Here is an 11,046-nt window from a genome sequence, read left to right as displayed (position 1 = left end):
CCGTAGAATTGAAAATCGACGTTGAATATCGCCACTTGTTTTTGAACTTGCCGCAAGTTATTTATCGCAAATTATAAGTGCTCGTGTAGCGATTCAAATTATTACGCTTAAGTAATTCTTGCAAAAAGTTCACCTTTTTTATTTCATATGTACACATATGTGACACGAGTTCGTTTTTATCTTACAATTAGTACTGTTTAAAAAACAATAACGATTTCAAATAAATGCACGTAATCATTGGCAATGAAATGATTATATTTAAATGTAGGAAAAAGAAAAATAGAACAGATGATCGAAGATAAGAAACAAGTAAAAGGTGCTTTTTGAAAATGAAATTTGAAGATCAAACTATCCACGTGTTATATATTATATTATATACTTTGTTCGAATAGTAGAATAAAAATACATGTTGAAAATAATATGTTCTCATTAGTAAAGATATGCTAAAAAAGAAGGCAAAATTTTTGGATATCTCTCTGTTTAGTAGGTATTCCGCCCATAAATTTACAAAAGACATTTGAATGAGGGTTTCCCACTAATCTTTGTCTATACCACGTGTTGACGGTTTGATCCTCTAAAATTCTCAAATAACTGTCTTTCTTTCGAGTAAAGGGAACGTCGAATTATCACTAGAAACGGATAGGGTATACGAACAAGATGAAACCAGAAAAATTACATGACAATATGATTATGATTCTTAATCATTATAAATTATACTTTTATCGTTTCATCTGTAAATATCGAGTGGCGATTATTTTTTTTTTCCCCCATAATCGTATATTAGTTGACTAGAACTTCAAATATCACGTCTTTAGAATTCTACTCAACGTTCTTGTCGAATTTTATAATAAAACGATCAGATAAAATCCTGAGACAAATCTGATATTTACTATCTTGATATATATGCATAACATCGTGGAAGTAATGTTTTTCATTTGTTGAACGTATATACGCAACGTACCTTCGAATACCAACGTAACTTTCACGATCGCGTATAAAATAGATTTCGACGATAGCTGATAAACATCGAAGATACTTGTACTGCGCATACATACCAGAGTCACGCTTAACTAAACCAATAATTATAACAGATTATCGGGCAAAAATTATTTTGTCCTGTTTTCGTTGAAAATCGCAGAGAAAGATTGATAGCAATGAAATATTTTTAAAAAAATTTCGCATCTTTTCTCCTTGTTATGTTATTCTAATGTTCGTCGTATAGATCCACTACTTCTTATACTATAACCGAATTGTACAATCGTTTCATTCTCTAGCGCACAAAGTTATATACAAAGATACGCTTAAGAGAAATACCTTCTCGTACATGTATCTCGAATAATTAATAACGTTCGCTATAATCACATTTTCGCTGTTCGTATCTTATAATGCTACAAATAATTGCTCAGACAAATACACCGATAAAGCAATGCTATGTACAAGATGTTCCGCGCATGTCATTGAATAACATTTATAATACAAAAAGATTAACAATAATGGTGGCTTTAGCTATTACTTCCTATGGTCATAGAATATATACAAGATCGCGAAAACAAAGGTAATGCTTTTTATACCAATTCTATCACAAGCAAATATGCTGGCGCGTCTTCTTCATGATAACTGATTATTTAAATAGCGATGTAGCAATAATACAAACATAGAGTATAATAAAACATATTGCAGATATACATAGTATGCATAGAAAGCTCCATGCTTTATAACAGTTTACTATTATGTACTAAGCTTTATAACATTTATCGTGAAGTATGTATAGTAAATTCTTATTATGAATATAAATGGTAATGCTAGTTTGACCTATTTCGCATGATGTACAGATGATGCTTCGATAACAATACATTGTATAAAATATTTTAAATGGCGAACAAAGCGAAGCCATAAAAATAGAAGAATATATATTTTTTAATGCGTCGCCTATTTGTTGCACTTATGTTGCAATTTCTCATTAACGTTACAACGTTTAACGAGTTTTCGTTCGAGTTTGTAAAGCATCCCTTCAGTATATACACATTGGATAAAAAAGAAATTTAAAAAATAGTCAATTTTTAATTGCTTTAAGAATGATAGTTGTTTGTAGACACATGGTTAATATATATCGACAAGATAATTCCGATTTGTTAATAGTGAGAACCGATTTGAACAATGTGTAACAGTACTTGGGTGAATAATTATGATACTTATTAATCGCATTCTATGAAATAAACTTAACAAATAAATCTAACAAATTTACATGTAACAAAAACAACTAGAACAATCCAATGTAAACGAAAACTCAATAAGAAAAAAATGTAAAGGATAAATTTTTGTTTTAATTTAACTCCTCGCTTAAGTGCATCGCGGTGAAATATATATCGACATATGCTTTTTTCTTTTTTCCTTTCCAAAAAAGTTATCCTTTATGTAAAAGAAATAAAGTTGTGTATTTATATGTTAGGGGAAGGCTGCATGCTTTATGAGAATCCTTTTCCTTTTAAAATGATACAAAGAATTACGCTATAAAAATAACGTTCCTCTTTTAAAGATAAAATTCGTTTGATATCATAGTAAATGTCTTTACACGAAAATGAAAGGAATCTCTCTGCTTTACATTTCGAAATATCCTTAATTAAATTTTAATTATTGTTGGATCACAATGGTAAAAGATCGATCAAATTAGCACGGGGTTGTGTCGATGACTCAGGAAAAAATTCTGTCAGTTTATCGTATAATTCAGTTCTCAAACTATGAATATCGCGCGTAGTCGAATAACATAACGACGATGTATCCATGTTAATTAAATTTCCTAATACGGCGTCTGAACTATTTGAATTTGTGGCTTCTCCTAACAAGGAGTTTTGTTCTCTGAATAGAAGGGATGTTAACAATTGAAACTGTAACGAAGAAATGCATACATTTGAAAAGGCAACATTGGCAAGGAGTATTCAGTATTCATTCGTTACTGATTAAAAAAATGCTACTACCTCTTTCGTTTGTTCCACATCGTTATGATCAATAATTTCCGATACTTTGGTCTGTAAATATTCGAGTGCTTCGACGCTATTGTTCAAAGCTAGCTCTTTGAATTTGTGCTTTCTAATAAGTAGTTTGCATCTCTTTAGGATTTGTTCATGAGACGGTCTGCATAATTTTAATTGCCAAAAATCATCGAGACGTAAATTTGGAAGACAGGACCTACCAGGGTTCCCTCCAAATAAAAAGTGAACCTAATAATATATTACGTAACGTTATTGTTGTATACTGCACAAACATAATAATTTCTTATAAATAATATACAACAAACCTTCTTTACGTGATCATAAACCAATTGATGCGCATATCGTGGACATGGTTCATAATCTTGCATTTTACTCCAATATTTCTCTCCAACATTGTCATTTCGATAAATGCAAGACCATTTATTGTTCTTAATACTATACACCCAAAAAGAATTTTGAACACTATCAAATCTTTTACCTTTGTCTTTACTTAAACCCTGAATAAATAGGAATAGAAAAGAATTCAAATACTACTGTTAACGAGTATTGTTTGTATTATGGATATGATTAACAAAAATAATTATATGATACAAACCGATAAAACATATATTTCTCCCAATTCAGGGTCAATAGTGGCTCTTTGCGTAAATCCAGCCGCCGGAACATGATTTGAATCTTTAGCACCGAAATCGTTAAATATGTGTTCAATGTGATTTGTATCAACTTCGTACGTAAAAAAATCGCTAAGATCCTCTTTACCTCTCTGACCTGCGAAAATATATAATCTCCGCAATCCCTGTAAGAGGATGAAATTTTTCAATTATATTACATCCATAATATACATCGTACGATATTACGCATACATACAGGATGAAACAACATAGAATGACCAGCTCTAGATCTAATAGTTGGTGCATTAGGACATGGTTTTGCAATGTCACAGGCAAGTTTGTTCCAGGTACCAGTTGGTACATGATAAGAATACAATCCAGAAAAAGTGGGTTCAGTCGAACTTGACATCATAACGTGATCTTCGGAACTATAGATTATAAATGAACATATTAGAGCACCAACTGATACAGTTGCAGCTATTGTTTTACTTACCATGTTGGAGATACAAGAACACGACCGCCAAATATGTAAATTGTCCGTTTTTCAACATCCATAGACATTTGATGATCGAAAATTAATTGAGGTCCTCCTACGGCGAACGTATCTTCTGATATTTGTGTCCATTTGTTCGATTCAATATCATATACAAAAAAATCACTCTTCAAATTTTCTGGCGTTCTATATTCTGCATCCAAGTATTTACCAAGAGTAAACAGTTGCCTGCGATCTGGGTCAAGGCACATTTTATGGCAAGATCTTGCGCTTGGACCACCCTGTAATTTAACATTTAAATTCTCTATCGAGAATAATATATATTTTCTTTTGACAACTTACCACAGCTTCTGTATCTTTACATATAATGGTCCATCTGTTAGAAGCTATATTATACACCCACAAATCTGAAAGGTCTTGATTGCCATCCCACCCCCCAAAAAGATATAGAAGTTCTGCAATTGGATCAAGGACCATTTGGTGGCCTCCTCTCATTCCTGGTTTACCATCATTGAATGATAACTTAGTCCAAACTGCTCTATAAGTCTGAGCATTGATATAGTCATTTAAAAGACCCACTGTATTATAAATCATATTACTTTCTAAGATTGTGTCAGAATAATATAAAACAATAAATAAAGGAGAAAAATACTCACTCATTACAGCATTACTTATGAAGCATTCAGCTTGTAAGTGGTCACCTTTTGTAACCAATAAATCATATAATCTGGTCAATGTAGGGTCTTCAAGTGGAACACCAGTAACTCTTTGCAATGTTTCTACAATTTCAGACTGCTCTAGCTTTCTAAAGTGTTTCATACACAGCCTTATAACTTCTTTTTGGCGATACTGTAATATATTCGTACAGAACAAGTATGTAGAATACTTAAAATATAAACATATTGTCATAAGAGACATTGTCATTTAGTTAAATATTGTTATATATTTACCGCATTAAACCATTCGATACTAGGTTTTACGATGTTAACATCATCAGTACCAGTTAGTTGTACATGCCAAATAGAGAAATTAAAACTAGGACCCCACGATTGCAATGGAACAATCTTTATATACCTAACTGGAAAATAATTTTCTTCATTTCCTAACATATGCTTCAAATCAAAAGTTTCTGATATTGAATCATTTCTTAAACCACTGAAAGAGAAAGTAAACAATAGATTAACAATATATAAATACACCTAAAATTATTCCTTTCTATTGCAAGTTCAATACTTACTTTTCTAGAAGTTCCATCATGTTTTGTGGCTCTAAACTGCCATATATCTTGAACTTTTTTATGTTACATACATGTGTTTTCTCGTATTTACCAAATGTAATTGTTTTCACAATCGAGGGAAATCGCAATTTCAATATAAGAAACTGAAAAATCCAAATTATCTATTGTACACATTTATTATGAAATATTAGTTTCAGCGACATAAAATAACGAATATTTTTTTGACGTAATTAAAGAAAGACTTGTAATTTGAATATCTCTATAAATTTCGCAACAATATTTTCAATCTTTTGATTATAAATCGTGTTATTTTTAAGCAATGTTTACCTGTGGATAAGTGTCAATATCGGAAGACCAGCGCGATGTCTGATCTGATGGTTTATCTACAAGGATATTTCTAAAAAAAGAAAAAGAAAATATTATTTTAATACTTGGCGAAAAATCCGGCGTAATTAATGCAAATATTTATTTCATAATTTCACATATAATGGTTCTTATCGTTCAACATAACCGTCGTTTTAGGTTAGAGAATCATTACCATGTAATAACTGATTTTTGTTTTGTAATTACAAAATGTATTCAAAGGAAAATCGTTTAAATACTAGTAAAGTGCTTACTCTGGCACATAGCATGAGGAAAAACTGGAGCATTTATAAATTTTGAACTCCAAAACTTTTTGAAAATTGCTACTCTCCTTGGACGCCATGTTACACAAATGACATAAGCTTTAACACTAAATACATATGTGTACCATTTTTATAGATACATATCTAAGGACGAGTGCTGTATGAAAACATGACCCGGTGAACGATTTAATGTCCTTAATGTACAATTTAATTTTGCAGTTAATCGTAATTAAATTTCATTTAAATAAATTTCAGTTGAAATTTCTAATATTTTAAGACAGCCTATTCTCTATTTGTGTACAACCTTTATTAAAACATAGAACACTATTTGTAAAATTCAAATTACATATTTGTAATAAATGTAGATATAACGCTTCAGGACTTTTCATTATTTACACTAAATTAACGAATTCATAAATACATATATTCTATTCTCTCATGTATATTTAATATTGATATATAGTTGCCGGTAATTATGATGGAATACAAAAAATATACACAATTTACAGTTATAGGCCAAGGGCAGAAAAGTTATAACAAATGAAATATGTGTTGTGTGTGTGTGTGTGTGTATATATATATATATATCTATGCATATATGTGTGCGTATATATGGATGTATACATATATGCACATAAGTTGGTATATATCCTGTAGGGTAATGTAACGTATTTTTACAAACAATACATATTTGTTCACTGTACTCGTAGTTGTCTCCTTAATAGACGTTACCGCTAATTAATTGGCCCCTCCTTACAATGTTATATGTTTATTGCCTGATCCGACGAAGATTTCTCAAATTATTCTGCCCTCTGGCGGGCGAAAAATGGCTCAAATGAAATCTGTTTTGTCCTTACTCGCTGTTATAAATAAACACATTATATTTAAAGCACTTAATTAACATCAAATCACCTATCCATTAATGAATTATGACAACTTTTGCATAGTTTGTTTTCAAGTACGTGCTTAATGTTAATTACGTTTACAATTTATATACAATCAGGTATCATCGATTTAACTAAAAGAATTTGCTTAAAATTAGGAAAAAATTGAGCTTAACTCAATTCGAAACCTGCACCAGCTTGTATCGCATATAAAAGTTTTTCGCGTAGAGTTTTCTCATCTGGAAATTCTGGTAGCTTTAACAGATTCATACAGGTACTGGAAGTCGGCAAGCGATCAACACTGCCGGCATGTTGAATACAAAAAGGTGGATCAAGTTCCTAGAAAAAAATCAACATATATTTATATGTATATCCATCTATTTATATACATATACACGTACCTATCGATTAGTCATCAAAAAAGAAATAACCGCTTTGTACCTTAAATCCAAGTAAAGGCGGTCGACTGCAGCTCGTAACGAATTTGAGTAACTGTCCTTTTTGCTGGTCGTTAAATTCATTAACAACTTTCCAAAATGCAATGATTGTCGGATGATCAGGGGCATATCCTCCTGTGTAGTTAGTATGCAATTTTAAGTCGTTCACATCGACCGGGATTTGTGCACCCGATATCAAAACCTGCAGCTCCTTATTATTAAACATTTGAAGCCAATCCAAGGGAATCACACTACCTATACCTTGTTTGAATGCATAACATTGCGCTCTAATCTGCTTATTTAACTTATAATCGGCCATCAAATGAATATATTCGATACGATTATGATTTGTAACAGGAATATTAGCACCGCCTGGTTTTAATTCATCGATTCGTCTTTCACCGAGTTCATCCGATAATACAGTGAAATCCAAACCAAGATCCGTAACATCGCCTTTGTAACTTTTTAGGTACAAAAGGTTCCTATACATAATCGGATCTAAGGAAGCTAAATGATGAACATCGACGTCTGACTGACGTCCAACGATCTTTGATAGAAAAAATTCTGCGAACGGAAGTTCGACTAATAAATTCTCGTACAAAGCTTTTCCAAGAATTCTACCGATAAAATAATAATGCTTCGGGAAATCGTCAACCAATAATTGTACTGTAGGATTTGGATACAGCATATTATCCTTGGTAAGCCTGAAAAAGCCTCTGTTAGGGTCGAAGCTTGTTTTTAACAATTCCGATAAAAATTCTCTAAACAGACCACCACCGTCTACACCAGCTTCTTCTAAACCAGCTGTATTAAAAAGCTGTACACGCATTTTTAATCGCAATTCTGGCTCATTTTCCGGTGACAATTTCTCAAACGCATCCTCGTAGAGGTAGTTTCTTCTTACCGATATTTGTATCGACGGTCCTTGCATGAAGTGCGTCAGTTCACCTTGTTGTTCCGTTTTATCTCGATAAATCAACGATTGAAATGCCACTACTCGATTATTAAACGGCACAACAAATGGTATTTCGCGAAGGAGTGTCAACGTTCGAACTTCTTTTGCGGAAAGAGGTGGCCCTTCTTCTAAGTCTTCTCGGGTGAACACTCGTAATCCTTGAAAGGGAATATACCCTCTCAATCTACGTCTGCGAAATGTGAAATCTTGAGGTTTATCAATTGGTATTACAATATTCGAAGCTATCCAGTGCCCTTCTGGACAAAATTGCCGTCTTAAGTCTCGCATATGCAGCTGGCGTAATAAGCCGACTGTTACTTTGAACAAATGCGTCCACATTTGCGTGTCCTGTTGGTTTTGTAGAGAACATGACGGACCAAGAACAGCTCTCTTATAATCGTCTCGTACGGTGGGCCGACTATCGGGAAATGCAAGCTCTACTAAACCTAAGCAAACGCCTTTTAAATGACTTGACAGCAATACCAGTTCTGAAGTAGTAAACGGCATCGTTTGTTGTCCGTTAATGTCTAAAGATTGATCTTGAATGAAAAATTCCGTGTCGTGTAACGTTGCTATAAGTAAACTAAATAGTGAACAAAATACAGCTAACAGTGGAACTATTTTTTTCGTATCTTCCGTAGAAAGACCAATTCCCCGTGATATGATTTGTAAGAGAGGGGTTGCTCCACCAAATAGGGACATTTGACAAGCCGATAATAGAGCAGACCATAAATTCTTTAAAAATGCTGGCTTAAAAGCGAGCATATATAATAGTTTATACTTATGAATGGCTAATTTGTCAGTAATTAGCAAATGATGACAGAGTTGGCACAATGGTTGCAATACAGCTGGATCTTTGCTTCGATCTACCGCTAAGAGTATTCCTTGAACACGTTGCTCTTCATTTAGCATTTCTATACATTCGTGTAAAATATCGGCTTGATCCTGATCAATCATATTTGCAGTAGATTCAGAGTCCGAATCACTTCCTTGTTCTATATTTTCTTCGACAGTTAATGGTATTATAGTTGAACTCATAGATGCAAGAACTTGTAAATAAGTAATAACAACATCTTTAGATTTGCATGTGGCTGTAATAAAGAGGAAATTTCATTAATTAATGTTCTTTTCTATTTTCATTAATTGTACTGTCGATTATTTTGTATACTTACAAATTCGATTTGATTCCAGAGATAAAATGGAATAAAGTAAACTTATTGTTGGTTCTAGTTCAATTCTATCGATACATTTTATTAGTTGATTATATGGAAACTCTATAAATTCGGATAAGGATGGAATGATAAACATTCGTATTGGATCAGATATTTTAGAAGATAATATACTTTTACAAAGTTCTTGTAAAACAAGCATAGAAAAATTGTCTTCATGTTCTAAAAAAGAAATTAAATCTAATGGTCGTTTAATCATGTCCAGTAAACATTTTGAAATTGGTGTTGGTGCAACAGAGGTTGGTTCTAACATAGATGGGACTTTATTATCTATTAATTTTCTTAATTGATCAAAATATTTATGTTTTATCAAATAAATAAAGATATTTCCTAGATATTTATAACTATTTTCATGTAGGACTTTTTCTGCATCTTCTCGACTTGTAAATGTTTCTAATGCTCTTAATGGTATAGCCAATGAATAAGCTCCATTCATTAAAGCTTCTGAGTTATGTTGCATACACATGCGAAGAATCCATCTGTATATAAGACATACATTTTATTCACATTTTTAAACAACAGGCGACACTTACTATGTCGTATTTTTTGCTGTACAACCTACCTTAATCTCCATAACCATTCTGAACAATTCACGCATTTCTGTTTGATTTCTTGTTGGTGTTTCAAAAAATGTTGAAGTATCCAAACTAGTCTGCTAGCATCCAAGGTGTGATTATAAAAGAACAATAACTTTTGGAAATATATTGTTAACTCATCTAAATTTAAATTTCTACGACTACTTATTTGTTGCTCTTCGTCAAATTCTTTTCGTTTAATTATTTTCATATGCTTCCTTACTATGAAACCACGTATAAGTGCCTGAATCTTCAGTGCTGCATTATGTCTTTTACGCTGTTGTTCTCGTTTTAAACGTTCTAACTGTGCATGCTGCAACAGAACTGACTTCTCATCTCTTCTACTTGCACCTGCTAAATTTTGCTGTGGTTTACGTCTGTAATCTCCTTCAAAACTGTACATGATGTTTCGATTTCTTTTTAATAGCATAACATTCCTATTCCTTCTTTTGAAAAAAAATAATAACAACACCAATTAACAGCTTTTTCTATGATTCAATATATTTGAGAATGAACAATAATTTTTTCAGTACTTACAATGTGGCAAAGTTGATGACAGTTTTACTCAATGATTCACTTTCTGATGTATTCCAAACATAAATATTTTGCAGAAAAGTATCATTTCTTAATAATTGAAAAATATTGTCATTTATCTTTGTATTCTCGACAATAGTTAATGTGATTTCAAAATTAACGGCATCGCCGGTTTTGTTCAAAATTCTAATTTATATAGAGTTAAAAATTTTTTTGCTCTATAAGGTTAAGATGTACAATAATTACTACTTTTCTCGATTTATATTGCGGTACAATTTACGTTGAAAATTAAACTATGGGCATATTCTCAGAAGAACATTTATTTTGTGAAAATGTCAGCAAAAAGCAACTAGCACCAGATCGTACGTATACGTCTAGTCATCAAATACTCGCCATATTTTATTTCACCGACATGTTGAAAATCGTAGATATTATATACGCCTGCGCGTGTGTATATGCAGGTTTTGCGTGCAAT

General features: G+C 32.2%; 2 protein-coding genes and 1 long non-coding RNA gene across 6 annotated transcripts; 1 reads left to right on the top strand and 2 right to left on the bottom strand.

Annotated features, from left to right (window-relative positions):
• Positions 1-112: 112 nt before the first annotated feature.
• Positions 113-6,152, bottom strand: LOC100745171 (muskelin). 2 transcript variants are annotated; one of them, XM_024367783.2, is made up of 12 exons: positions 5,949-6,152; positions 5,659-5,728; positions 5,332-5,474; positions 5,045-5,249; positions 4,751-4,943; positions 4,437-4,696; positions 4,095-4,375; positions 3,858-4,029; positions 3,586-3,786; positions 3,296-3,487; positions 2,976-3,218; positions 113-2,885 (listed from the first exon to the last, which is right to left on the bottom strand). In XM_024367783.2, exons 1-12 carry the CDS (start codon positions 6,035-6,037, stop codon positions 2,643-2,645), a joined length of 2,292 nt encoding a protein of 763 aa, XP_024223551.1. In that variant the 5' UTR covers positions 6,038-6,152; the 3' UTR covers positions 113-2,642. The 2 variants fall into 2 exon arrangements, with proteins under 2 accessions (XP_024223551.1, XP_003489696.1); XM_003489648.4 differs by having other exon boundaries at positions 4,437-4,672.
• Positions 5,660-6,069, top strand: LOC117151686. Its single transcript, XR_004461781.1, has 2 exons — positions 5,660-5,779; positions 5,854-6,069. It is a non-coding gene; the product is annotated as an uncharacterized LOC117151686 (long non-coding RNA).
• Positions 6,153-6,359: 207 nt separating the features above from the next.
• Positions 6,360-11,046, bottom strand: LOC100745051 (ubiquitin-protein ligase E3C). 3 transcript variants are annotated; one of them, XM_003489647.4, is made up of 5 exons: positions 10,575-11,046; positions 10,025-10,483; positions 9,406-9,941; positions 7,283-9,324; positions 6,360-7,180 (listed from the first exon to the last, which is right to left on the bottom strand). In XM_003489647.4, exons 2-5 carry the CDS (start codon positions 10,465-10,467, stop codon positions 7,013-7,015), a joined length of 3,189 nt encoding a protein of 1,062 aa, XP_003489695.1. In that variant the 5' UTR covers positions 10,468-10,483; positions 10,575-11,046; the 3' UTR covers positions 6,360-7,012. The 3 variants fall into 3 exon arrangements, with proteins under 3 accessions (XP_003489695.1, XP_012241308.1, XP_012241309.1); XM_012385885.3 differs by having other exon boundaries at positions 10,025-10,480; XM_012385886.3 differs by having other exon boundaries at positions 7,072-7,180; positions 7,243-9,324.

Source organism: Bombus impatiens, unplaced genomic scaffold (assembly GCF_000188095.3).
Source record: "Bombus impatiens unplaced genomic scaffold, BIMP_2.2 scf_0361, whole genome shotgun sequence".
In the NCBI taxonomy this organism is placed as follows: Eukaryota; Metazoa; Arthropoda; class Insecta; order Hymenoptera; family Apidae; genus Bombus; species Bombus impatiens.
The sequence above is the reverse complement of the archived record's forward strand: the minus strand, read 5'-3'. Positions and strand labels throughout refer to the sequence as shown.

Coding starts and splice junctions, on each gene's coding strand:
- LOC100745051 (XM_003489647.4), bottom strand. CDS start 10,467: ATGCTATTAAAAAGAAATCGAAACATCATGTACAGTTTTGAAGGAGAT. Junction 9,942..10,024: donor GAATGGTTATGGAGATTAAG/GTAGGTTGTACA, acceptor TCTTATATACAG/ATGGATTCTTCGCATGTGTA. Junction 7,181..7,282: donor CGCCTTTACTTGGATTTAAG/GTACAAAGCGGT, acceptor ATTTTTTTCTAG/GAACTTGATCCACCTTTTTG.
- LOC100745171 (XM_024367783.2), bottom strand. CDS start 6,037: ATGGCGTCCAAGGAGAGTAGCAATTTTCAAAAAGTTTTGGAGTTCAAA. Junction 5,475..5,658: donor ATATTGACACTTATCCACAG/GTAAACATTGCT, acceptor TGGATTTTTCAG/TTTCTTATATTGAAATTGCG. Junction 2,886..2,975: donor ATGTGGAACAAACGAAAGAG/GTAGTAGCATTT, acceptor TCTTCGTTACAG/TTTCAATTGTTAACATCCCT.